We start from the raw sequence: 27106 nt of genomic DNA, 5'->3' as shown, positions 1-27106 counted from the left end.
GCCTGAATTCACAAGGATCTTTGACCGCCATTTTGATGTCTTGATATCAAGAAATCCGTTCAGCTTGTCATACAAGACACCTCTCCGAAAGGCGAATCAGTCTTCAATGAGGACTTTAAAAAAAAAAGGCTGAATTGTACATAACATGACACAAGCTTGATGCACAAGAAAAAACCAGTGTTTGAGGGCCTCAAGAACACTGTATTTGCAGGACAACTTATATGTATGCATGGTGTCAGCACCTTTTGATGTGTTTGTGGCGACGGGGAGCTGCCGAAATCGCTCACTCTCAAGACGACTTAATGCCACATCGAAAATATTTTGGTTGCGTAAAAATAAAAGGGTGGCTAAAACAACAGATTACTGCCTCCCAAAGCAGCTGTTTACAGAATAACAAATGTGCCGTACGCGATTACATATGAGCGCATACTCATTCAGCCGTTCACGGTGTAAGGCATATTTGCTCGAAACGTTTCAGAAGAGAGGCACACGGAGGAAGCAACAAACGGTACACAAATTTTATTCACCCCAGGGTTTACACAATTTCGAAAGAAAAAAGTTACACGCGATAAAAGAGTAACCAATTAAAAAAAAACTGCCTGGTTTATCACAACGTAGGCTATTAGGCGACTTATACAAAACGCACGCACTTAAAAACCGCAAAAAATACGAAGGCATACTAGCTAGCCAGCTTCCTTCAATTCTGGTTCTTATCTGTCATTTGCAGATTTTACGAAATAATAGACTGTCTGCTGTGTTCATACACCGTTGTGCGTGCAAGTTTTTCCGGTTGATTTCAGTCGGAATGGGCAGAACCTGATTATTGAATACACGTTGGCAATCTTCGACAAAACTTAAATGCGATTGTCGAATGCATCGCAGTTCAACAGATGAGGCTCCAATTCAGCAAGTAATATTTGTTCAAACAATACTGTCAACACCTCCACTATTGGCGCTCACTATTTGCATATAACGGCTGCATTAAACGTGTAGAACATTAACCCTTGCATTCAACCTGTAAACACTAAACCCTTTTTCCACGAAGCGGCGCAATTTCAAGAAGTATTTCGATGGTGCCGCGAGACCACCGTTTGTTTTCGCAGAAACGACTTCTGGAAGCTCAGTGGACGCAGTATTCATTGGGGGATGTGCCTCGGCCTCCATATACTTTCCGTGCCCCAAATACTGCTGTATAAAGCACTACTGCACTGAGAACAAGCGAAAGGCTTGTGTGGAAGTCGACCCGCTGGATGTTATAGTTATCATCATTAAGTACCTGCAACAGCGGTGATCTTCTCAACGAGGCGAAAGCTGTTGGCGTTTCAACGAGGTTTTCATCACCTGAGGGGCAGAGATAAGTCACAATATCGCGAGAGGAGTTTCCAGTATCTGATGGTGCAACTTCTGTTCTAATAAAAAGACGCTTGTAGGCAGCTGTAAATTGACAGGCAGTAGGGCTGTTGTTTTAGCCACCCTTTTATTTTTACGCAACCAAAAAATTTTCGATGTGGCATTGAGTCGTCTTGAGCGTGAGCGATTTCGGCAGCTTCCCGTCGCCACAAACACATCAAAAGGTGCTGACACCGTGCATACATATAAGTTGTCCTGCAAATAGTGTTCTTGAGGCCCTCAAACACTGGTTTTTCTTGTGCATCCTTGCGTCATGTTTTGTACAATTCAGCCTTTTTTTTTTAAAGTCCTCATTGAAGACTGATTCGCCTTTCGAAGAGGTGTCTTGTATGACCAGCTGAACGGATTTCTTGAGTTCAAGACATCAAAATGGCGGTCAAAGATTCTTGTGAATTCAGGCGTACCATGAGCACCTCCTTTAAAGGAGCCATGAAGAGAAAACAAAAGTTTGTTTTATTCGAAAGATTAGGTGTTTCATAGTACCCCAAGCGCTTTCCCGGAAGCAAATGATGCTTTATTCACCGAGAAATAAGGCAATTTAAGCCAAAATTTTAAATCTCCCGCTAAAATTGCACATTTGGTGACGTGAGCAACGGCGTCACACGGGCCGGTCCATGAAACAGATACTTAGTATGTCGACTCCGTATAGCACCCACACGCGGGAGTCGACCGAGACGGCGGCCATTTTAAAAATACTTGTAAAACCTAGTGCACCCGCAGCCCTAGTCATGGAATCGCCTGATCCGGAGAACAAAACTCTCGCCGAGGAGCTAGGGCTTGCATTTAACAACCTCACACCACTTGAACGCTCAATGCTTCTAAGTGCACGAGCGGCAAGAGTTGTGGGATACGCGGTGGACGGGAAAGCGACCATTCCGTGATAGCCACAACAGACGAACGCCCTGCCGTCGGCACCGCTGCCTCGTCAGCCCCGCCGCGACGGACGAATACAGACTGGTACGTATGTGCCGTATTTTTATTACGGTTAATAATAGTTCAACTTCAGTAGCAGTATCGCTTATGGCAGTTGGCCGGTGTCGTGTATGGAAAGCCGTTCGCGCGAGCTCTCTCCTTCGACCAGAAAGATACGAGCGTCAATGCGCGGTGTTTACGGCATTTTTCCCCCAAGGTCAGAGCGCCTCGGACCCGAAAATTCGTCTGCGCGATGGCGAGATGTCGAGCTCGGCCAGGCGGTAGTTTCGTACGCATTGGCGCACACGCTTGCGTGTTCGTTCGGAACTTCAACCGTTTACTCCACCGTTCTTTGTCATAAAAAGAATGTGCAGTATGTTTCACGGGCATTTAGCTCGCTATGCAAACTGTAAGCCCTGCCTAACATGCGTTTGCTTTTGCCGGCCTCCGCCAATCGCAGAGCATTCCCCAGTGACATCATAGGTTCTGTTGCGGAAAATGAGCTGGTGGGTCGCATGATCATTTCTTTTTTTCCTAATTATGTAGCTTATTTGAGCGAAGTTTGCGTTATAAGTGGTGTCGTTATGGTTCTAACGAGGCAATCTTTCGAATGAACCAAACTTGTGTTTTCTCTTCATGGCTCCTTTAAATTGCGGATTCAAGCTTTAATGTGAACTCACAAAATTCGAGTGCATTTGTCATAGATGAACTGAGCCTAAGAACTGTAAAGCGAAATTTCATCTTTGGTGATCTAATGTTCGTATGCACCACAGAGTGCACAAAGGCGAGATGAGGTGGGACCAGCCTGGCAGAATATAAAAGTTGAGCATAGGAACTCGACATCGGAAGCTGGTTAACGGGACATTGCACCGACGAGATTCAGAAAAACTTCCTATTGCCGCGTGGAGATAAAAGCACTTATAAAGGCACTGCTTTCACAAACTCGTTGGGTCGTTTTTGGTCGAGGTAAGACGGCGCAGTAGTTATAAAAACTACGCTGAGGAAGGGTAATTGGCTTAGAAGCTACCGTACATGAAGTTAAACGCAATGTAGACAGTTCAAATATAGGCCGACCGTCCCAATGAGCTGCGCGTGCAGGTAAGTGCATACAGGCGACCTAAAGCATTTCCACTTAAGCAGTGCACAAATGTCATGCGGTAACATCGACTAGAAGGCCGAAGGCGTTTAAGCTAGTTGACTGGAACGATGATCGATGTTTAAGTTTAGCAAGAGCAGTATTAGAAAGCTGCCGCGGTACGACTGCGCGGCGGCCCGCCGCGGTCGGCTGCAGCGGCCTCCCGCCGCCGAAGCAGGCGACGCGGTCCCTGAAAGAACTGAAAGGTCCCTGAAAGAACTAAGGTAGCGCCAACTGCTCTCTCCTTCTCCGCTGCCCTCCTCTTTTTTCTCTCCCCTCACCCGCGGCGCCGCCGTTCCCACTGGCGATTTGTCTCGTCGCGCGACGGCGCGAGTCGCGCGATGAGGCCTTGAGGTGGTGTTCGCACTTGCGATGAGCGATGATGCGACTGCGTTCAGCGCAGCTACTTCCCGACTTGTACATACGACCTCGTTGGTGCGTCAACCATTCAAAGTCAAAGAATACGCGACAAAAGCAGGTAGAAATCAAGCTAAAACACATGCTACTAACCTGGAGCAATGCCGAAAGCATTTGCGGGTTGCGGGAGGAGCAGAAAATAACAAACTCACGAAGGCTCTTTTCAACATATTATTGCACGAAGAAATGCACACACTTGCTTTCACGCCACAACACCCGCATCACGGCCCACAAATGTCGCTTCTTTTCACAGGCGCAACGTTCTGACGCCTCCGAATTCTACGCGTGTTTACCAGTCGCCGATAGACGAAGAGGCTGCAAGTCAACCTACCGTCTCGCTGTCCACCTAGCTCTATTTACAGTCCATACACGCTTCTCCACACCGATGAGTTCCACGCTATTCGTTGATTAGTGCACGCGTACGCTGAAGCCACTGACCAAAGAACCGATGCACACGGGAAGTTGCTTGCCGGCCCGACCCGGGCGGGTACAGCGATAGCGGGCCAAGCGCCTGGCCGAGCGAGCCAGCGGCGGTGGCGGCGCTCGCCCGCCCGCCCACAGCGTTTGCATACCGGATGTAAAGAAACGTTTCGTTTCCGGCTACGTCAGCCTACTCCGCGGCCATGATTGGCTTACCGGTTTTGCGGGGCCGTCGCGCGACGAAGGAATTCGGACCGAGAGCGATCTGCTCCGCCGTCGCAAAACTCCGAAAAGCGACGGCCGGCTCGTCGCTTTGCGACGTCGCTTTTCGTCGCGCGACGAGGCGCATCGCCAGTGGGAATGTAACTCCGCGGCGGGGCCGCCATATTTGTTGGCCACTTGAGAGCAGACGCCCTCGCTACGCTTCAGGGCGCTCGCTGCAGTTTGCTCTTGTTTTCGCGCCGAAATCGCTCTTTGGTAGCATTTATAGGATTTCTAGAGCCCCGTTTTACCAACAGGCACTGAGTGATAGTGTTTTGTTTTATATTTTTGTCTACAAGGGGATATTTGCGGGGCGGATGCCGCTGGCGCATACGCACAGCGCGGTTTTTGTTTACGTGTGCGGCATTCTGTAACACCTCAGGATAGCTCGTGAATGCGAAAGGATCGAGCGTGGACATTTCAAACTGCTCTGTTACGGTAGTTCCGTTCTTGCATTCGCGTGACTGTGGTCGTGCAATCACTGCACAGAGGTCTTGCGCACGGTTCGCGGCAGTATACAGTGCGCTTCATTCGCAAATGCCGTAGTTCGAGCGCTGCGCTGGCGTCCTTGTACTCGCCTTTCTTGCGATAATTGTGTATCCTCAGCGGCGTTCACTCTGCGCCCGCTTTTACTAACGACCTACAGCCTACCTTAATTACGCGCAGTTTAGAGTGCTTTGCCGTTTTTGTAGAAATGTTTCCTTCACCTTCATGTCGTTATAGGCTGCTGTGAGTAGACTAAAAACATACACATGCTGTTGTGCGTGTGTGCACGTACAGCGACGTGAAAAGCCCCTGCTTCCCCGACTTCGCAGCCGGATACACTAAACTACACTCGCGGCCGTACGTTCATGTGCGAACCTAGTGAAAAACGCAGACTTGTAATTCTGGGAATACGCGCCAGAGAAGACTGCGATCAATCGATCGGGTAAACTGAAATTACAGTCCCTCTAGGTACAAATTATGTAACTAGTTACTGCAGTTAATTAATCATGCAATACGTTTTTTCACCGGGCGCGGTCGTTTACAGCCGTTATTAATGGAGGCGCCTGGACAGAATTGTTTTGTGCTGGGATATATTCTGGCAGATTTGTACATTGCACTAACACAGGGATACACCCGAAAGAAATTCGAAAGAGGACCAATGTCACGATGATTATCAAGAGAAAACAATAAATCACAAAAATGAATTGGTGCCAGCAAATAGATATTTTATTGGAACAAACGTCCGTAATGACGTCGTGCAGGTGGCTTGTGCTGCTGACGTGGCTTCCCGTGAGAAAAAATGTTGGGAGTGGCATTGGGGTTTAGTTTTTTTAACGCCAAGCTTCTCCAATATCCGCTGCTCAAATTGATCCGTGAAATAATCCTATTGAGAAGGGAAAAGAAATGTCGCCACCGAGTTTGAGATGCGCCACAAACACTCCGCAAATATAGGTAATAATGCATTGCAGAAGGGAGTTAGTGACTGTTCTACCGTAGCATGGTCAAATTCGTGTTCGCGCATCTGCTCAGTGCCGCGTCCGCTCAACTCGCTACACTAAACCCGTTTAGCAAGCGCTTTGCGGGACAAAAATACGTCTGCTGAAAATAATATCGTCGCCCAGTGTGTTTTGGTTCAAATCGCAATGACTGCCCAGTAAACGCAAAACGTCCTGAGGACGTCCTCAAATGGTCTAAACATCCTGGATCCTTTACTGGGCGTCCAGGGGACATCCACAGGGTTAGATATTGTAAATGATCCCTCAATGGTCCATCCTATAACTTATTTCGGACCACAATGGATTGCGAATGATCCCTAAATGATCCGTTGTATTACTTCTTTTGGATCACAGTCCGTATGGACGTCTGACGCTGCCGTTACCATGGAGGAAAGGCGATTACACTCGTATCCCTAGCAAAAATTCTGATAGAAACTTGTATTAGTCTTATACATTTTTTATTGTATATATATAACGTGCATTAGTCTTATACACACTTGTATCAGTTTTATAAGTTTTACGTATAAGATGTATTAGTCAAATACAAATGCACCAATAAGGTTGTATTAGTTTGCAAATACAAATATGAGTCTAATACGTAGAGACGTATTTGGTTTAAATAAAAACTAATACAAATGGACCCACAAAGTGCGATTTACTGAATTTTATTTTTTCCCGAAAATCACGCGACATAAGCACCACAAGGTTGAAATGAAGGCCCTTAAGCAATAAAATTTATTTGGTATGACATTATGAAGCCTATTGTTCAGTTTTAAATCTCCGTAAATCTCCTACCAAATTATTATGCAAAATAGGTCAACATTTTTTTTTTCACTTTCGCTCCTAAAAAATGCGCTGCTATCAGACATGAAGAAAGCTGATGGGAGCTAAGAGCGCTAAAAGTTCTGCGCCTGTGAGGCCGCAAGAAGAGCAAGAAATCTAACCCGGAAAGACTGCAACGAAGTCAAGCCAAGCCATGCCATGATCTTCGTTGGGTAGCCAATATGGCGACAAACATAAAAGTGCGGTTGGCGTGTGTGAACGTTCAGGAAGAAGACGGCTAGAAGAAAACAGCTTGTAGCGTTATTTCACAACAGACGCGTGTGCATCGCATCATCGAGAAGTGTTGGAGATGTGTCTAACGCTCGCATAACTTTGGCAAGTATGAACCAGGCCACCGCGCAACCCATCTTGGACCCGTCACCTCGCCGCTTCGAACATCTTTGCTCCTTCTGCTATGCTGTGTAACGAACGCCTGACATGGAAGAAAGCGTGCGCATCACGTCATCGAGAAGCGTTGGAGATGTGTAGCGCCCGCCTAACATTTACAAATACAATCCAGGCCGCCGCCCGACCCATCTTTCACCCATCACCTCGCCGCTGCGGACATTTGTGTTGATTCTCAAGGGAATGCCTCACGACGAAGAGATTCCATTCTAATCGCGTGTTGCGGAAGGGTGAATGCCGTTTTGAAGTTGCATCACAATGGGAATGGTGTTCAATCGGCCATTAATGCGCTCGATCTGTGCCTATGACTGGACCGTGCAGGTTTGACTTGAGCTTTTTTGATTGCATGCTGCAGCTATTTTGTGGATTCGCATTGCAATTTATTCGTTCGTTCTTAATCAGGTTACGAAAGTATGCATCGTTAAATTATCCAGCCAGAGGAATTTGCCTGTGTACAGGGGGGATTAATAGAAATACGAACGGAGCACACAGCCTCCGACGCATGCCACACCGTCTGGCTGCGCTGTCAGTAAACGGCGCGCATGCGTAATTCTTTCAGAGTGTTTGAGAGTGTGGCCTACTGTTAGTGGAAATGCTTGATAAAGAAGGGACGGCGGCCATTTATTTTGGGGCGTCTTATGCTCTGTCGCCACTGAGCATATTGTTATCTACTACATTCGGGAGCCAAGCCCGCAGCAGGCTGATTGCAGCTAGCATGATGCCCTTGAATGATCACCCTGCTCAGTGGCGACGCAGCGTGAAAAGACGCCTCTCAATAAACGATCGGGGTCGCGTCTTGATCAAGCATTTCCCATAAATATAGGCCACACTCTCAAACGCTCCCAAAAAAATGCGCATGCGCGCAGTTTACTGACTTTGCAGCCAGACGGGGCAGCATGCGTCGGAAGCTGTGTGCTCCGCTGTTCCCATTTCTTTCAATCCCCCCTGTACCCTGATAATAAAACGTGTTGCCATGCTTCATTGCTTTGTTCGAACTTGCCACTGGTTCTGATAGAACTAGTACACTCTGGTAGACCTACCAGACTAATACACACTGATAGATCTAATAGACGAATACAGACTGATGGACCTAATAGACTAATACAGACTGATAGGTCTATTAGCGGCAATAAGTATGTACGTGTATTAGAATTTGTATCAGAATTTCGCCAATAAAAGAAAAACAGTTAAAAAGTTTATCAGGAGTTTTTTTTTTTTTTTTTTTTCATAATTAGCCAAGTCCACTTTGGGTGGAATCGAGAAAAACGTCGTTTTTTGCTCCCAAAATAACGGTCGCAACTGCTGAAGTAATTTTTTGCTTTGGTATAGAAGCAAGGAAAGGATGAAGTTTAACAGCGCAGGGACGGGACTAAGGGCAGAGGCAACAAACACGGGCGCCTCTGCTCTTATTACGGTTAATAATACGGTTAAGCGCTAACCACATGGAGCGATTTTTCCAGCGACGCGACGAGCGACGCGACTAGGATCCGCAGTCGCCGAACCGAAGTCGCTCGCCGAGGCAGCCACATGACAGCGACGGCTCGAGCGACTGAGCATGCGACTGCAGATGAGGATGGCGATTTCAATGTTTCCGCACTGCGCATAGTAACGCGCTTGGTACGCTGGATGTTTGCAAACATTTTTTTTTGTTCATTTGTCATAAAAAGCATGACTAAAAAGTATTACGCCTTTCTACCTTGCTTTTTGCACTTCATTGCATCTCCAAAACTGGTTTGCCATGGGTTATAGCGCACGCTTTTCCTTCTGCGCCTCGTTTCTCGGCTCCAACATGAACACCGTGAAGAATTCGCTTTCTTGACGTCGTTTTTTCCACACGGGTCTCACCCAGTGTGAGCGGGAGCCTTCTTGCTTCTGCTTCAGCGTGTACACAAGCTTTGCCACGCAAAGCTTTCTTTGCCGCTGCACCGCAAACGTCGTCAGCGTGGATTTGCAAAATCTTCCCCCCCCGTTCTCTTTCAAAACCGGAGGTTGCGTGCTTACGTAGGGGCTCTCCTATTGGCTAGTCGCTGAGGCCACTTCCGGGAGGCGAGCGACTGTTTCTGGCGACCCAGAACCGAGCGATTCGATGAGCGACTTGGTGCGCGGCGAAAAGTAGTTCGTCGCTAGTCGCGTCGCGCCCCAAGTCGCTCGCAAAATCGCTCCATGTGGTTGGGGCTTTAATAATAATTACGGTTAATAATAGTTCAACTTCAGTAGCAGTATCGCTTATGGCAGTTGGCCGGTGTCGTGTATGGAAAGCCGTTCGCGCGAGCTCTCTCCTTCGACCAGAAAGATACGAGCGTCAATGCGCGGTGTTTACGGCATTTTTCCCCCAAGGTCAGAGCGCCTCGGACCCGAAAATTCGTCTGCGCGATGGCGAGATGTCGAGCTCGGCCAGGCGGTAGTTTCGTACGCATTGGCGCACACGCTTGCGTGTTCGTTCGGAACTTCAACCGTTTACTCCACCGTTCTTTGTCATAAAAAGAATGTGCAGTATGTTTCACGGGCATTTAGCTCGCTATGCAAACTGTAAGCCCTGCCTAACATGCGTTTGCTTTTGCCGGCCTCCGCCAATCGCAGAGCATTCCCCAGTGACATCATAGGTTCTGTTGCGGAAAATGAGCTGGTGGGTCGCATGGTCATTTCTTTTTTTCCTAATTATGTAGCTTATTTGAGCGAAGTTTGCGTTATAAGTGGTGTCGTTATGGTTCTAACGAGGCAATCTTTCGAATGAACCAAACTTGTGTTTTCTCTTCATGGCTCCTTTAAATTGCGGATTCAAGCTTTAATGTGAACTCACAAAATTCGAGTGCATTTGTCATAGATGAACTGAGCCTAAGAACTGTAAAGCGAAATTTCATCTTTGGTGATCTAATGTTCGTATGCACCACAGAGTGCACAAAGGCGAGATGAGGTGGGACCAGCCTGGCAGAATATAAAAGTTGAGCATAGGAACTCGACATCGGAAGCTGGTTAACGGGACATTGCACCGACGAGATTCAGAAAAACTTCCTATTGCCGCGTGGAGATAAAAGCACTTATAAAGGCACTGCTTTCACAAACTCGTTGGGTCGTTTTTGGTCGAGGTAAGACGGCGCAGTAGTTATAAAAACTACGCTGAGGAAGGGTAATTGGCTTAGAAGCTACCGTACATGAAGTTAAACGCAATGTAGACAGTTCAAATATAGGCCGACCGTCCCAATGAGCTGCGCGTGCAGGTAAGTGCATACAGGCGACCTAAAGCATTTCCACTTAAGCAGTGCACAAATGTCATGCGGTAACATCGACTAGAAGGCCGAAGGCGTTTAAAGGGACCCTGCAACACTCTTCGTGCAGTGCAAGTAAACCTGCGCGACGTTTAGATTACACTGCCAGGAACACCCGAGCCAAATATTACACGTGCACGTGAAGCGGTAAGCACGCAAATCGCCGTGAAAGACACGGAAAAACCAACCGCTCTCTCTTCAATTCTCCTCATTATGCACCCCTGACTGGGCCTCTGCGACGTCAATCGGGCCATGGCTGTCCTGGCTGTCCTATTGGCTGTCGCTGGTCAACTTCGCGGCTAAATTCTGGCATTTCCTGTGATGATCAGCCGTCTGCGGCGCTGTGTGTGGACCTCTTGTATGTCTGAACCTGTCCGCATGCTTTTGGTGTTTCTTTTGTTTTGAGTGCGCGCGAAGTTTGAGTGACGAACTAAATATTCCACTTTCAACGAGCCCACTCGACAACAAACGTTTATTGCTTCAACAACGTCCTACCAGCCTGAGCGCTTGCTTGCAAGCAGGCCGCCATGCCTGCTTTTTTGTGGCACCAGACCGGAAATAGACCCGTGCACATTGCGGGGAAAAGGACAGAACTTCCCGGCCTGTGACATATCGAAGGCCGCCGAACAGACTGCGCGCGCCGCCCCTCTCTACGGGAGAGAGCACGCAGCTTTGGTCGCGTTGTCCGCGGTTGAGTTGAGAGGGAACATTTATGCGCGATTTTTCAACGCGCGTAGTTTCGGTGATAGTGAACGGATTTTCATAATTCTTGCGGGGGAGATTGCTGGGACAATAGACTTTACCCCAAAATACATTCCGAGTAGTCGATGGTAAGTGTTGCAGGGTCCCTTTAAGCTAGTTGACTGGAACGATGATCGATGTTTAAGTTTAGCAAGAGCAGTATTAGAAAGCTGCCGCGGTACGACTGCGCGGCGGCCCGCCGCGGTCGGCTGCAGCGGCCTCCCGCCGCCGAAGCAGGCGACGCGGTCCCTGAAAGAACTGAAAGGTCCCTGAAAGAACTAAGGTAGCGCCAACTGCTCTCTCCTTCTCCGCTGCCCTCCTCTTTTTTTCTCTCCCCTCACCCGCGGCGCCGCCGTTCCCACTGGCGATTTGTCTCGTCGCGCGACGGCGCGAGTCGCGCGATGAGGCCTTGAGGTGGTGTTCGCACTTGCGATGAGCGATGATGCGACTGCGTTCAGCGCAGCTACTTCCCGACTTGTACATACGACCTCGTTGGTGCGTCAACCATTCAAAGTCAAAGAATACGCGACAAAAGCAGGTAGAAATCAAGCTAAAACACATGCTACTAACCTGGAGCAATGCCGAAAGCATTTGCGGGTTGCGGGAGGAGCAGAAAATAACAAACTCACGAAGGCTCTTTTCAACATATTATTGCACGAAGAAATGCACACACTTGCTTTCACGCCACAACACCCGCATCACGGCCCACAAATGTCGCTTCTTTTCACAGGCGCAACGTTCTGACGCCTCCGAATTCTACGCGTGTTTACCAGTCGCCGATAGACGAAGAGGCTGCAAGTCAACCTACCGTCTCGCTGTCCACCTAGCTCTATTTACAATCCATACACGCTTCTCCACACCGATGAGTTCCACGCTATTCGTTGATTAGTGCACGCGTACGCTGAAGCCACTGACCAAAGAACCGATGCACACGGGAAGTTGCTTGCCGGCCCGACCCGGGCGGGTACAGCGATAGCGGGCCAAGCGCCTGGCCGAGCGAGCCAGCGGCGGTGGCGGCGCTCGGGTGAGCCTCATTTCACAGACGATCGCCCCTACACCCCCTCTTGCTCCTGTCACGTGATCGCAGAGGTCGTGACGTCGACAAAAAGTCACGTGACAGTTTGTCAGGTGACTAACTGTCCAGAGCGAGCGAGGGAGTGAGAAAAAGAGAGAGAGAGAGAGAGTTTTTTTTTTCTTTTTTTTTCTTGTTTCCGTTGTTTCGTGGTTTCGGGCGTAGCGTTCGTGCGTGGCGGTCGATCGTTCCGAGCGCGCGGCTGGCCTTGCGCGCCGGGAAGGTGACGCCCACATGTGGTAGTTATTAACCTTACCTGTTCCTGCATCTGGCTCTCCATGCTCCTTCGAGGCTCACATGTGGTGTTGGTTATGTTTCTCCCGTCCTGTTCATAGCTAAAAGCGCTCGGCACAACGCACGCGCATGGAGCTTTCACATGTGGTGATGGTTTACTTTCTGGAAAGGAATCCCTCAAAATAAAGTGAACACAAAAATGTTTTTGCTCTTGTGTGGTCCTTCCGTATACCGGAGCACAGAACGCGCACGTTCAGTCCACCGCAAGAACTCGCATTTGCACGCTGGTCTTCGACGACATGCAACGATGAGCGACTCTGCTGATCGGCAGAAAATTGTTTTGGAGAAGTACTTGCAAGGGCTGCATCAAGAAGACGGCTACTGGCATGGCTACTTGAAGTCAAATGATGAGGTTCAGCATTTTGAAAGGTCCTTGGCTGCTGTGAACGTTAAGTACTCCGTGCGAACGTCAAAAGAAGTCAGCAACTCGCGCAAAAGTAAGCATAATTCATGGACTTGCCTCTGGCCTAGTACAATTGCCGCAGTTTAAAGTAGGTCCGACGAAACCCAAAATGCAAAGTAGAGTTTCACGCGACGGAGCTTTTACCATTGAATGTTTTGGGTTACGTAAAGCCGGCGAGTGGTTCGATCAGCGCCAAGGTATACGTAAGCGGCTGAACGATCACAGTTCGCATCCGCAGACCGCTCCCGCCAGTGCAACTGCATGTCGTAGCTGCTAGGCTGTTCGCACAATCACGACACAACCCCTTCCCGCTGGTAATCAAGCGGCTGTCTTCATTGCCGGGTGCTGACAGCGATTTATCGTGCACGTTAATTGTTCACGCCAATACAGATAGGCGGCTGATTACACAAGCGGGAAGGGGTTGTGCCGCACTTGCGGGAACGTACGGACACCCTAGCAGACAACTGCACTTGCAGGTCCGTTAAGCGCATGCGAACTGCATCTATATTCTCGCTCATTTCGCAGCCTTCTACCCTGATAAAGCGCTGATCGACCCGCCGGTCGATGCTCGCGCGACGTTATTAAAAAATCGGCGGCTGTGCGTGTATCAGACGCGTAATTCACAGTGAATGCATCCCCGACCAGCGGAACCCGAAACTGAAATTAAATTGACGTTCTAAATTAGTAGAGTCGACGCCCTTTGTAATCTAAACTAACTAAACATCCACAGCTGGTCAAAAATAATCCCGAGCCCTCCACTAATCCACGCCTCATAGTCCAGCTGTAACTTCAGCACGTTAAACCCTTGGTTAAACTGCACAATCAATCAATCAATCTCGGCAAGAGCTGCCCGCCAAAAGAACTATGCTTTTCTTTTGTGTTCAATATAGCAAGAAGTACATGTGCATTCATATAAACAAATGTTCCAAACTTCGATTAAAAAAATTACATATATATGTATGTATGTATATAAAATTAGAACGCACATACTGCAGAAAATTTTTCTTTAATTGCCAACTGACGTGAAACGCACGGAAGGGTCAGGTTTCAACAATAATTTGTTGATGATGCACAGACATAAAGCAGCAACATACGCATTTTTTTTTAATTGTAGCATAGCACGTAACTGTACTTTGGCTCCGTCAGCCGTTAACTTTTTTGTTTTCACTTGACCACATCGTCACTTTAATTTCCGTTTCTGGTTCCCTGCCATGGCTCTAAAATTTTTACAGTGGAACATGTTGGACGCAACTCCAATTTCATTTTCAGGTTACGTCTGCAGACGTAACTCAAAATATTGGGTTAAAGTTCCCTCAGATGTAACAATTTAATTTTCATTATGGGTCCCGTCAAAACTCCATAGACACTAGCTACGTTTAAATGAAGGGTCTTTCATAAACTTTTCATAAATAGTCTAGGGTAAGACTGTTTGAAGGGTAAGAATGAGCAAACTGTTTGGCTAATACCATGCACAATTTTCAACGTTAACGTGTCCCCTTTTAGAGACTACACATTATTTAACATATCGGCACTTACTTTTACATAGCTTTTTTACTTTTAGAGAGCTTAAAATATAATTTATTAGCCTTATCGAAGTACTCGCTCGTTACTTCAAAGTGAGAGGTTGTTTTCTCATAAACACAAAATGAGGCTTTTAAAAACTATTTTGCTCTTTCTTTTCAGGCAACGTGGTTTTCTCTACGATTCACTGTGGCCGTCGAATATCAGTTGACAACATACCATTCCGTGTGGTCAAGCAAACTTCTAAAGTATGCATCTTTGGAGTGGAATACTACAAGAAAACTGAGCAGCAAAAGGACAAGGCATATGTATATTACATACTAATGAATGTGAAAATTTCCTGCACCCTCATTTGTGCCGGTTCCACTCAAAGCCTAATTCATACATGGTGAAACAAAACAAGTGAACTCAGTGGCATGACTTTTCGAGTAACAAGTAGTCACAACAAGCCATACCCACGACTGCCTACCACCTCGCCACCAGTCTAAGGCTTTCATGTTCAACTTGGCATAAATGCTTTGCTACTCCAGCGTTGTTCCCACATTCACCCTTTTGTGTGTAAGCTTGGTTTACCGAGGCAGCAAAACGGCAAAACCATGTACAAAATCGGTTCTCTTGTCGCTTGTTGCCGCATGAACAAGGTAGCAGGCTGCTTTTAAAAGTCAGAGGGGTTTCAACAGGGAAGACGGAGAGCAGTCGCGTTGGTTTGGACATTTCGGTTCTTTGCATTGGGCTAGTGTAGCAGCAGTTGGCACAAACGCAAAAAGAAAAAAGGACGATATGAATGAGAGTATGTGATTTCACCAAGCTTACCCACTGGTGCACAGGTCACCAGTGATCCACCACACAATGGCAGTGCCCACAATACTGGCATATTTATTGGGAAGCAACTGAGCACTAATGCTTTCACATTCACTAAATCGTAGAGTGCTTACGTGTCCAAGTTGCGCTAACGAAAAAGTAAAAAAAAAAAAAAATCTTGGGTGCATTGAAGCCTTTGCTCCCTTTTTTTTTGTGCACTAGGTCACAGGATGCCACACTGAACATATTTGGGTACTGGTTCTTTGCCACATTAGTGCATCACGAATAAAAACATCTCTCTCTCTTGAATTTACAGGGCTCAACAGCTACAGACTGGCCTAAAGAAGTCTTCCAGAAGAAGAGAATCCTGCTCCAAGGGACAAAGAAAAAAGGGTGCACAGCAACCCTACATTTCAAGCATGTAGAACTTTATCCCGACTTCAAGGTAATTGTGTGCAATTGTTGGTGTAAAAATTTCAGCTGAGGTGTTTCGATCTTTCACACACAACTATCTTTTTTCTCTTTCAATGTTTGCTTTCATAAGTTCGACTTGTAACGGTTACTTGCCCATTGTTTGGATCTGAACAAGGAAAGTTAGATGCAAGCATTTTTATATAACTAATCTCTCAGAATGAGATGTAAAAGCTTGGTTAAGAGCTGCACATACACAGCCTACAAGTAAGTAAATGTCACAGTTTTTTATAAATTATGAGGTGCCTAAAATGTTCACTTCCAAATAATTGTGCATAGTGCAATCATTTGTTCCTTGCTCAATGAATTTTATAGCTTCCTTAAGATGCTAGTTATCAAAGTTTCTTTATGATGCAATTCTCCTAATTGGATCCAGCTGCACAAGAGCTAAAATTTCTCAGCATCTGTTGCATTACATTTCATCACTTGCAAATTGTTCCAGATAACATGTATTATACCCATTTCATACATAACTGTGTTTCATAGCATGTCGTCATAACTGTTTTAAACACCATTTTTTTACTGTTATTGCAGTCTAGTTTACACCTTCTATTTGAATGATATGTTGATTTCACTTATTAGTTTTGTTGGTCAGCACGGCTACCTTTACCTCTGCAATAATGTAAATGGCTCTTACAAGTTCTCTGAAAAAAAAAAAACATTTTGCTGCAGGCTTCTATAGTAATCTGAGAAACTTAACTTCTACTGACTGAATAGTGCTAGCACATTATGTAATCTTTTTTGCATTCATAGCCCAGTGCCCATGAGATGAAAGCCATTGTGATTGAGGTATACGTTATAATCCATAATGCCTAATTTTCAGGCGGACATACCACAGCCATGCGGCCGAAATAAGAAAGAGAGGCTCAAGTCGGACAAGGCCAGACAGCTGAACGAGGCACTGCAAGCAAAGCAGGCAGTAAGCACTGAATGCAGGGTATACGTTGCAGTTGCTGACTTGGACTCTCATTGCAATCATGGTTTCGATGAAATTGAAGCCTTCAGCCAGGGTGTAAACAAGGACATTGCGGAGAGGACTGAAATGCTTGTGAGGGAAGGAATTACATCTGTGCCAGATGTGAAAAAGTGCCTTCTTTACTATGTGCGTGATGTGCTTTTCTCAGGAAAAGAAAAGCCTGATACCAGTAGCAGGGCATTCTACCCTACAAACAGAGATGTGAGCAACCACATTCAGGCAGTCCTGAGGAAAGACCGCTTCAGCACGATAGACCAAGAGAATGCTGGCGACTTAGTTAAAAAAATCAGCAGCGAGCAACCAGACAGCTTTGTCCTCTACCGCCCATACAGGGCACGCAGCTGCGTAACCAGTACTGAATCGGAGAATGTGGAAGAAGTTGTCGCCAGTGAGTGTGAGGAAACGCTGCTTTTCTGTTTTCAGTCCAAGTTTATGAACACCATGCTCTTAAAGTACGGCAGTGCAGTTGTATGTTTAGATGCAACGCACAAAACGAGTGATTATGCGTTGCCTTTGTTTCTTCTGGTTGTCAAGACACCATCAGGGTACGCAGCTGCTGGCACTTTTATAGTGCAGTTTGAAACATCTTTCTGCATTGCTGAAGCCCTGAACATTTTCAAACAGTGGGGCAACAACTTTTCCCCACAGTACTGGATGGTGGACTATAGCAATGCAGAAATCAGTGCCATCCGGCAGGTGTTTGTGAACAGCAGGGTAACGATCTGTGATTTTCACAGAATACAGGCATGGCAAAGGTGGCTCCGAAGAAAAGAAAATAACATTTCTCATCCAGAGCATGCCCTGCAGCTAATGAAACGCCTGGGCAGTGCTTTAAATGAGGGCGAGTTTGAGAAGGCACTTAAAGACCTAGTTAGCTCAGAGTACTGGAACAACGAAAAATTTCGCAGCTACTTTGAAACGGTGTGGCTAGGTGTGAAGGAGCTGTGGGTAATGTTTCATAGACTTGAATTTGACGTTGTTCTAACGACAAATAACGGCATTGAAGCCCAAAACAGGGTGCTCAAGGCCCACTATGTCAAAAGTGCGAGTGGAAAGCGGTCACTGACGTCTCTGATCGCAGCAGTTGTTTGTGGCTACCTTCCTGACAACGAGAAAAAGTTCCACGAGTCGACAATGAGGCAGTCATCACTGTACAGACAGTACAAAGACGCTGTCCCCGCATTTCTTCACAACCGGCCCCACAGCTTTATTAGGCACATGCTCAGGCGGCTTGTAAATGCAGAGGAGTATACACGCTCTGACATTAGGGAACTGCCTACTGAAGGTGCGTTTGCTGTTCAGTCGGAAAGAGACGACGATGAAGCGCACACAGTTGAGTTCTGCAAGCCTCTGTGCACTTGCCCTGACTTTGCCAAGCACAAATACCCATGCAAGCACTTCTGTGCTGTTTTTAAGCACATTAGTGGGTGGTCGTTTGCATCTCTCCCAGATAGTTACCGTAATCGGCCCGAAATTACTTTGGGCAGCTGTCCACCATCAGATACATCCTCTGATGTTCTTGATCTCGTAGAGCTGCCTGTTTTTGAGGCCCCTCAGCAGGCTCTGCATTCCGAGAGAGAAGCTCTAGGAAATCCGGCAGCATCAGTGCTGCGAAAAGCCATAGCTGAAGAATGGGAAAAGTGCAGCTCCCTTCTTCATTACTGTCATGACGTTGATGCACTGTTGGACACCAAGAAAATGGTTGAATCAGCGTTTCGTAGGTTAGCTGAATGTGTGCCACACAGTTCAGGTCTTCAAATTCGAGGCTCACCAACCAAAGGATGCTCATCTTTGAAACCCCTTCCAAAGCGGAAACGCCTATAGTGCACTATCCTTAGCTGACTTGCGAGTGGTATATGAACTCTTTCCAAGTTGTCCACAAAATGCTTTGCACTCAAAAGGCCATGAAAGCAAAATACAAGTTGTGAAAGATTTGGTGTTTTACAGTGCCTCCAGCACTTGTCAGGCAGCAAACAATGCCTTATTCACTGAGAAATTAAACAATTTAAGTCTAAATTTTCTCCCGGTGCATTGCATGTTTCGCGACATCAGCGATGCATATGTAGGGTAGGTTCCTAAAACAAAAGTGTGTGTTGACTAAGCTTGCTGCAAACGGCGAGACGTGTCATTTGTTGTCTTTATTTACCGTCCACGTTCCTATGTGGCACAATGATACCGCGCAAAGACAGCTGTCCACACTCGCTTTGTTTTTGACCGGATGTGTACCTGGCTTATTTTTGTACAGTTCATCGTTTCGTGAAACACTGGTTATGCTCGACAAACAGAGTTACGTAAGTGGCAATGTAGCTTATGCCAGTTAACAGTGTCGTGTCAGACAAGCCCATTGTGCTCGACGGCTCCGCAGCTTCGGCCAGCATTGTGCGTCCCGTTAGCACTGGTGCTTTTAAGTTTATGTTTGTAGCTTTCATTGTTTATTTTATCATTCTTACCGCTATAAAAGGAATAGGCACCAAACTTAGATGCAAATATCTCATTTTACACGCTTACGACCCCTGTTGAATTTGTGTTGCACTTTGTCGGCATCAGCCAATCGGAACAAGCTGCTCATAATGCATCATACAGTGCGAAAAAGTAGCTAGGGTGTCGCATGCCTTTTCTGTTTTGCTTATTAATAGCTTATTTGAGTGAAGCTTGCGCCTAAAGTGGTTATTGTAATGAGGCACTTTTTCAAATAAACCAAACATGCATCTTGTCTTCATGGCTTCTTTAATGTTACATTTACACTGAAATTTTGACACAGATATCCCGGGAGTGTGTTTTTTGCTGAACTGAACTCCCTGTTCTAAGGACAGTGGCTTGCATGATATGTTCGTGCTCACTTGAGTTCAAAAATGTTCCATCGGCAGGCTGTGTCATCAACTGATATGTATGTAGTTTTGGCGTCATTACTGTATCTATGCCACATGCTAGTTTTTCAACTGCTATAACATTAAAAGGGTCACTTGAGAGAAATTAAATTCATCAACAAAGTACTGGTCTGTAGTATATGCTTAGCAGTCCTCAAATAATAGATATTTGTGTAATGTACATGCTTTGTTCAAGTTTATCAGAGGGGTGTTGCCTCCACGTGTGGCATACATGTAAGCTATACATGCTAATGTATTGGAATTTACCTGACTTCGTGCCTTTTGTATTTTGAGAACCAACTCTTCTCTTTACTGTGTTTTTCTAACTGACCATGGAACAATTTTTGTGGAGGCTTTGTGCAATGCCCGCGAGTTTTAATTTCACAGAGGTGCAGTGTCCTAGTATCTGTACAGCGAAGTGCAAGTGGTCTTGTGTTCTTTGATTTTTATTTTATTACTCCACATAGGATTGTTTACCTGTGTATATATTAGTCTGTCTTTCGGTGTTATTTAACTTTGAATATGTTTGTACACCCACATGTACCTGAGGCCTGCTCTCAAATAAATTGGTGTCTGCTCAACTATCCTGTCTCACAGATCTGTAGCATTGCTGAGTGCAGTTAAGTGGCTTATAAGCTACAGCTTAGACAGTCATTACCATTTGAATGCTTTCCACTGTTAAGGCAGAATTACAGGTACAAACAAGCAGTCAGTCACATCACCAATAAACTACCTACCTGCAAGATATTGCACTTTTTAAAGTAAAATATTCTTTGGTTTTTCTCGTGTTTGAAGTGTACTTATTGAATTCTAATTTTACTTTCGCAGTTAATGGCCTTTTTGCACATGTGCTGATTTTATATTTTATATATTTTGTTTTACCAGCAGTTTCTCTAAAGCATGTGGGAAATGCTTGCTGTCATTTTAACTCTGCCTGATTAACGTAAAGTTGTGATGTACAGCAGCGGCAATTAAACATCGCAACTGTATCCGCCATAATGCAAGCATAATGTTTGGTACAAAATTTCTTTACAGCAAGGCTCTTTCAGTTGTTGCTGACACGCAAAAAATGTAAAGTTCCTTTCAGGCTTCGGTAATGGTTGCAACTAACGTTAGTGCAGTAGAAGTATGGCGGTTTCACAATTAATATGTAAAATTGGTTGCGAACTAGGAATACTCTTACTAACACTGCGAAACTATGCAGGTCATTACATTAACTTTGTTTTAGTGCGGCTTGAAATAAAATTGGAGAACAAAGAGCAGAATGCATATGGACACTTCAATACCCAGAGGAGGATATATATCAAAAGGCGGGGGTAAGCGCAAAAGAGTTTAAGCGGAGGTTGTTCAGTTAACATGCCTGAATTATAGCAGCCCTAAAAGGGCACTTGTAAAGTGGCCATTTAGTGCAGTGTAATTGCTGTATTTTTGTAAATCTGAAATTCGAAGCTGTTACTAGCTACAGAACCTACTTTTTGTCGTTCATAAAGCTAGGTTATGACGTCCTAGTAATTGGCAGAAGTCTAGCCTTTATGCTGGAATAGAATAAGTGCACGGGAGAGGGATGAAGTAAACAAGCGTCCTGCTGTCAACATGGTCTCCGTACCCTTTCACCACCTCCGGTGCCATCTTTCGTCCCCGCAACGCGCAGCATGTTACGCGCGTACCAGCTCCGTTGAGCGAAACAACCTCCCTCGGGCGCTAACCGAACGCCAAAGCGATCGTAACTGCCAGCGCAACCGCGCGTTGCTTGCAGCGGCTGCCTGCAACAATCGCTGCCATGCAAGCATCGCACTTCACCGCCGAGTGCGCTGACATGAAGGGCGACAGCACAAATTAATCGGTACATATGACACAACACACCCTCCACTCGACCACATCTCAATTGCACATTTACCGCAAAAGCCGAGTCTGCTAAGACGTCGAGCTCTACGCTCCGATGCACACAATCGAACCTCACGTCGCCACATCACAGCACGGCGTTGGTTCGTGTGGTGATCTCTGGCACGTTGTTGCATGTCATTACTGATGGCAACGTGACTTGTAGGATAGGTAGTGCAGAACTAGTGGTGGCAAACTTCGTCCTCGATTCTTCACGAGACGGATCGGTGTCGTCGAGGTCACCGTTTCGCCAACGAGGGCTCAGCACGCCGGCTTCACCCGTGAGCTCCCAGCACAGCACACAACGAGAATAGACCTTTCCGGAAAGTTGCGCGCGCCCCCAAACGGCGGCCGCAAAGCAGCCTGGGAACTGTGAGCGCCGCAGCAGCCGCCGCGGGAGGTTCCCGTTTGAACCCATTCCCATTTCACCCTTCCCGCTTGTTCCCTCCCGTTTCAACCCGGCGCAAAACGACCTTCCCGTTTCGCCCTTTCCCACTTGGCCCGTTCCCGTTTGAACCCGTTCCCATTTGAACCTTCCCGTTTGTTCCTTCCCATTTCAACCCGGGGCGAAAGAACCTTGCCGTTTCGTATTTTCCTATTTATTTAGCCCGTTCCCGGAATAACGTACCCAGTTTATGAAACGTTATAAAAAACATTTTCATATTATTTTTCATTTGTTCCCGTTTGTCGCTGCGATAGCATGCTCAGTACATCCAGAGTCCTTGACTGCTTTTCATACCTGGGCTTCACTTTTTGAATATACAGACGATGAAATTTGGTTACACTTCAACTCATACCAATTAACAATTTTTTTAAATTAACAAAGCCTAACAAACAAATTAACAATTAACAAATTAATAAACAAATCTTTTAAATGAACTAACAAGTCTTTTAAATTAACAAACCAAAAAATCATAAAACCAAAAAGCCTAGAAAAGCGCCGCGGAAGCACAAATAAACAATAAGAAATCGTATTTGGCGGACTAACACATTTAATCGTTATATTAGCGCAAGTGTACATCAATGTCGAAAAGAAACAGATGAAAACTATAAAAGATAAAAATATGTATAAAAATAAAGTAACCCTATGTATCTGGATACATACGCCACATCTGGCTATAAAAAAATAGCAGTCATGAGAACCAGCGAAAATTATAAACTTAGCTTTGCGTTTTATTGATTCTGTTTATTCCGGTCACTCTAGCGTACTCAATTTGCATAATAGGGCAAACCTTCAAAAACTGAAGCAGTGCAGGGTCGTCTCTATAGCCTAAATTTTCTTTACTACAGAAATTTAAAATTGTCGCGGGAATACTACCTCCAAGGACCTTTCAGACGTTCAGCCAGAAGACATCATAGTAAGACTATTAGGCAGCCAATCAGCTCAATTACTATTCGAAAGTTCTCTTTGTTTCCTCGTGCAATTTCTTACTGGAATACGTTAACTGAACGAACAGTGAACTCGGTATCGTTAGAAGAATTTTCCCCACGTATTGTAAATATGTGTTCTGATTGAATCGTCGTATTTTAAAATTGGAATACATTACGAATGCATATCCTTGTTCGGACCCCTTTGCTCTTTTACATATTTATGTATTTTACTTATTTGTGCGGGGCGTTTTTAAACTACGCTAACCAATACTGATGTGCTTTTATGTTCACTCCTTCATGAGCCCGACGAGGCCGTAAAGTATCAGTAAATAAATAAAAATTTCTGCCATATTACTCACGTAGGAAAGGCATTTGTAGCCAATTATCAGATTTCTGCACATGTTTTTGCCTTTTTTAAAAGTCTCTCCTGTGGACATCTTTGATCTATAGATCTCTCGAACCCGAAGACAAAGCTACGCTCCAAACAATGAGCATAAGAGGGGCTGATAAATAAATTTCAGCTGCACGTACGAACACCAACTGCAGAAAAATCCAATGCGTGCATTCCTCAAGATATTGGGTATCTTTATAGTACACTTTCGTTGCTACAAATTTTGTGTCAAGAGGGCAGTATCGACCTAAGGCATTCGGAAACTTTTATCGGCCGGAAATACCGGTCGATTCCGCAAAATTTGGTGCATACAAGTTTTTAGTGCATGACCCGTTGCTTGTAAGCACATTTTGGGGAACAGTTTCGAAGACGGTAACGCATATTTTCAGAAATTCAAATGGTTTGCAACAATGCGGGTTCAAATGAGAAGGGCGCTTTGGGAGCGGGTTGTAACGGGAAGGGCGTTTTGGGAACGGGCTGAAACAGGAAGGGCCCAAACGGGAAGGTCGTTTCGGGAACGGGCGCACACGGGACGGGTCAAGCGGGAAGGGCGTTTCGGGAATGGGTTCAAACGGGAAGGGGTCGAATGGGAATGGGTTCTTTCGGGCTACACCCGCCGCCGCCGCTGCCGCCCGGGCCGCTCTTCATGTAGCTCTACCGTGTCAAACCGTGCCGTGCGCGACAGCGCCTGTGGAGGGAGCATTTGTTGACGGTGCAGCTTCGGCGTTTAACATTGTGTGATGCATGCAGAACATCTGCTGTCCTGGACAGCTGACCCGCCGCGGTGGCTCAGTGGCTAAGGCTTTGCGCTGCTGAGCACGAGGTCGCGGGTTTGATTCCCGGCCGCAGCGGCCGCTTTTCTGATGGAGGCGAAAAGCAAAAACACCCATGTGTACGAGATTTCGGCGCACGTTAAAGATCCCCAGGTGGTCAAAATTAATCCGGAGCCCTCCACTACGGCGCGCCTCATCGCCTGCGTTGCGTCGGCGCGTTAAACCCCACAATCAATCAATCAAGTCCTGGACAGCTGTTTTCTTCACTGGCTTCTTTTTCAAACTTCAGCATTCTTACCACCGTCCGCATTTCTTCAACAAACTGCTGCATTTTGGGGAGTTGCAGTGTGTATACCGTCCATTCATGCTACACTATGTCTGCATTTGTTTCAAGTACTGGTGCCCAAGAGGTGGCGAGTCTTATTGTGCAATCCTAAGCTCTTTTGATGTTTTCGGCTGTGTGTAAATATGAAAATAGAAATGTTTATTTCAGTCGAAAAAAAAAGACACGTACACTTTTAATTACTCCGTTAGAAAAACTAACCAATACCGACTAAAAGGTAAAACTGTTCAGAGGGCGCTAATGCAAAACACGCATAGTTGACATTTTGCTTAATTATCAATTGAGAAGTGGTTCATGTGTGAAGTTGCTCAGGTAGCAACAAATTTTCCGTATCCGGTTTGGCTTGTCAGCCATGGCATTTGGGAAAACATACCACGGTATTCTCAAGTTCTTCACTTCTCGAATAACTCGCTCAACGTGTCTCCTTAGGTTGGCGATTTGCCGTGTGCGTGTTTCCTCCGTTATAGTGTCAGTTGACGCCGACCATTTAACATGGGGGATCTGTTCAATTTAACGCCAAGTTCACAGAGCTCATCTTCGATCAAGAATCCTGGGTCAGCTATGACGAGCTGTCTCCTTTGTTTTCTCACAGGAAGTACACCACACCTTAAAAGTGGGAAATAATAATTCCACAATGAGCGACCGAAAAGAAATAGTCGAAATGCTGAACTCACTACAGCAGAAACCCCGTTACTCCAATGCCGCAGGAAATGGGCTGCAGGCAGTCGCTGTCGTTGGAGAAACCGCATCGTTGCCTGCTGGAGTGAAAATATTGCTTTATGCCCTGTTACGCCGTTTGTGCTAAAAATCATTACAAAACGGGCGTTGATTACTCTGAGCTGACAGGGGTATCTCGACAGTGCTGCATATCACTAGTTCGTCTTGGATGCCTGGAAGCGGATGCCTGGAATTTACGTTATAATGCTGGGCGTACCTGTCTTTACCGTAGGACACCTCTCGGAGAAGACCCGGTGTGGAAAAATGGTCGCATACGGTTCATGTAACATTTGCGTCTGCTCGCGTTGAAATGGGCTCCACATATCCTGTGATGTTCGGACGGCTCCCACAAAGCAAATCAGCCATCACGACCCTGGCGATTTATCTGGCGAACTTATTTCTTTTGAAGTTTCTTGTCCTTCGGAAACTTGTGCAATGAAACATGCCGGTCTCGTAGCGTATTGTTGTCCCATCCGATCATACAGGACGTTTTTCCGCCTCCTGCAGCTTCCTTGGCGCCATATCGTCAGTATCGCGTGAACTACAAACGCTAAGGCAGGTCGTAAACGAGTGTAGCTTTACACACGCGGAAATGCATCACGAATAACGTGTGCACACGATATGAGCTTCTTCGTTTTCCCACACAGCTCCCCGCGGGCTGCCGGAGGCAAGAGCTGGTTATTTGTATTTTTCTTTGGGAGCTCAAGTGCACATTTGTTTTTTATTTCCTCGTGTCGAGGAATTTCTATTTTCCCGCGGGCAGCAAGAAGCACGAAGACGCTTGCAACTGCCAGCAGCTAGCAGACGACGTTGCTAGCAGGCGACAAAAGGTTCTCATGCGGTGCAGGCAGCTTCAGAAGGATGCGGAGTTTATTTCTTATTTTGGGTTCTATGGTTTAAAGATGATTTAATTGATGCGCAGCATAACTTTGCAAGCCCATCCTTTCGCTCCTTTGACGGACGCCGCGAACGCGGCGCGACCACCCCGTCGGCGCTCGCCCCGCGCGCGCACGCAGTTCCCATGACGCCTTGCGCGCGCCCGCCAGGGGAAGGAGCGGCGCTGCAGTTTCTGGAAAGGTCTATTGCCGTTTTTTCATCAACTTACACAAGTAGTTTGTCCCCCCAGTACACAGAAGTATTTTTTGTACCAGACTTTGCAATGGTTTTCGATGGGAAGACTAAAAACTAACGGAATGTAACATGTACAACCCGACATTGTGACTTCCGAAAAAACTATTTCGGGAACAATTTTAAGCGGGTTAATTTTTATTGAATGGTCAATTGATGAAACCTCTACAAAGAGCACCCCCTTGCAGGTGCTGTTAAATTTCGCCGTTGACGGGAGCGTTGGCGCTGAAAATCCTTGGCTCTCAGAGGGTTTTGGAGCCGTTTGGCTGAATTTTTGCAATTTTCAAGCTTTTGGAGCAGCCTGGCGTAGGAAAACAAATTTTTATCGAAAATGCGCAACATGCGCAGCTGTCTCACCCCTGATCATTTTCATAAATAAGGGAGCTTTGGCATGGTAGGGGAATTCGGGAGTGAATGCAAATCAAACCCAGGGCCTTTGGAACGAGGGTTGACCGCGCATCCTTCACACCACTTCAGTTGCACAAGTCCAACCTCCGACATATAAAAAGAAATCCGTACACGCACCTCCACGTAGAATGAGGTAGCACTTCCTAGTGCGTCATTAGGCTCAACGTTAAGGTAACCACCCATTAAGGGGGACCCACCTGTTAACATTCCTATTCGACCCACAGACTAATAAACCATCGTGTACCTATACGAAAAGTTTTGTCTACCCATGAAGATGCTCCATGCGGCCTAGTTTGCTTATATCAAAAATATGTCACTTCTGTACTGAAACTAAGAAATAAAACTTTGTTTTGCTTGACAGCCTAGTGAAAGTAAATGAACTAAAATGCATTTCACATTTGTTTTTTATTTCAGTAAAA

General features: G+C 46.1%; 1 protein-coding gene across 1 annotated transcript in view; it reads left to right on the top strand.

The window, feature by feature from the left end:
* LOC144139664 (uncharacterized) overlaps positions 1-20247 on the top strand; it is a 46883-nt gene extending 26636 nt beyond the window's left edge. The window contains exons 4-5 of the mRNA XM_077671954.1: positions 15678-15806; positions 16656-20247. Coding sequence (XP_077528080.1) covers positions 15678-15806; positions 16656-18632 — 2106 coding nt within the window. The 3' untranslated portion in view covers positions 18633-20247. The remainder of the gene's footprint in view (positions 1-15677; positions 15807-16655) is intronic.
* The last annotated feature ends 6859 nt before the right edge of the window (positions 20248-27106 follow it).

This window comes from Haemaphysalis longicornis, unplaced genomic scaffold (genome assembly GCF_048455015.1).
Source record: "Haemaphysalis longicornis isolate Haplotype H1 unplaced genomic scaffold, Haemaphysalis longicornis Haplotype H1 scaffold_5, whole genome shotgun sequence".
Taxonomy (NCBI): Eukaryota; Metazoa; Arthropoda; class Arachnida; order Ixodida; family Ixodidae; genus Haemaphysalis; species Haemaphysalis longicornis.
Note: the sequence above shows the minus strand (reverse complement) of the source record. Positions and strands in the feature narration are given on the sequence as shown.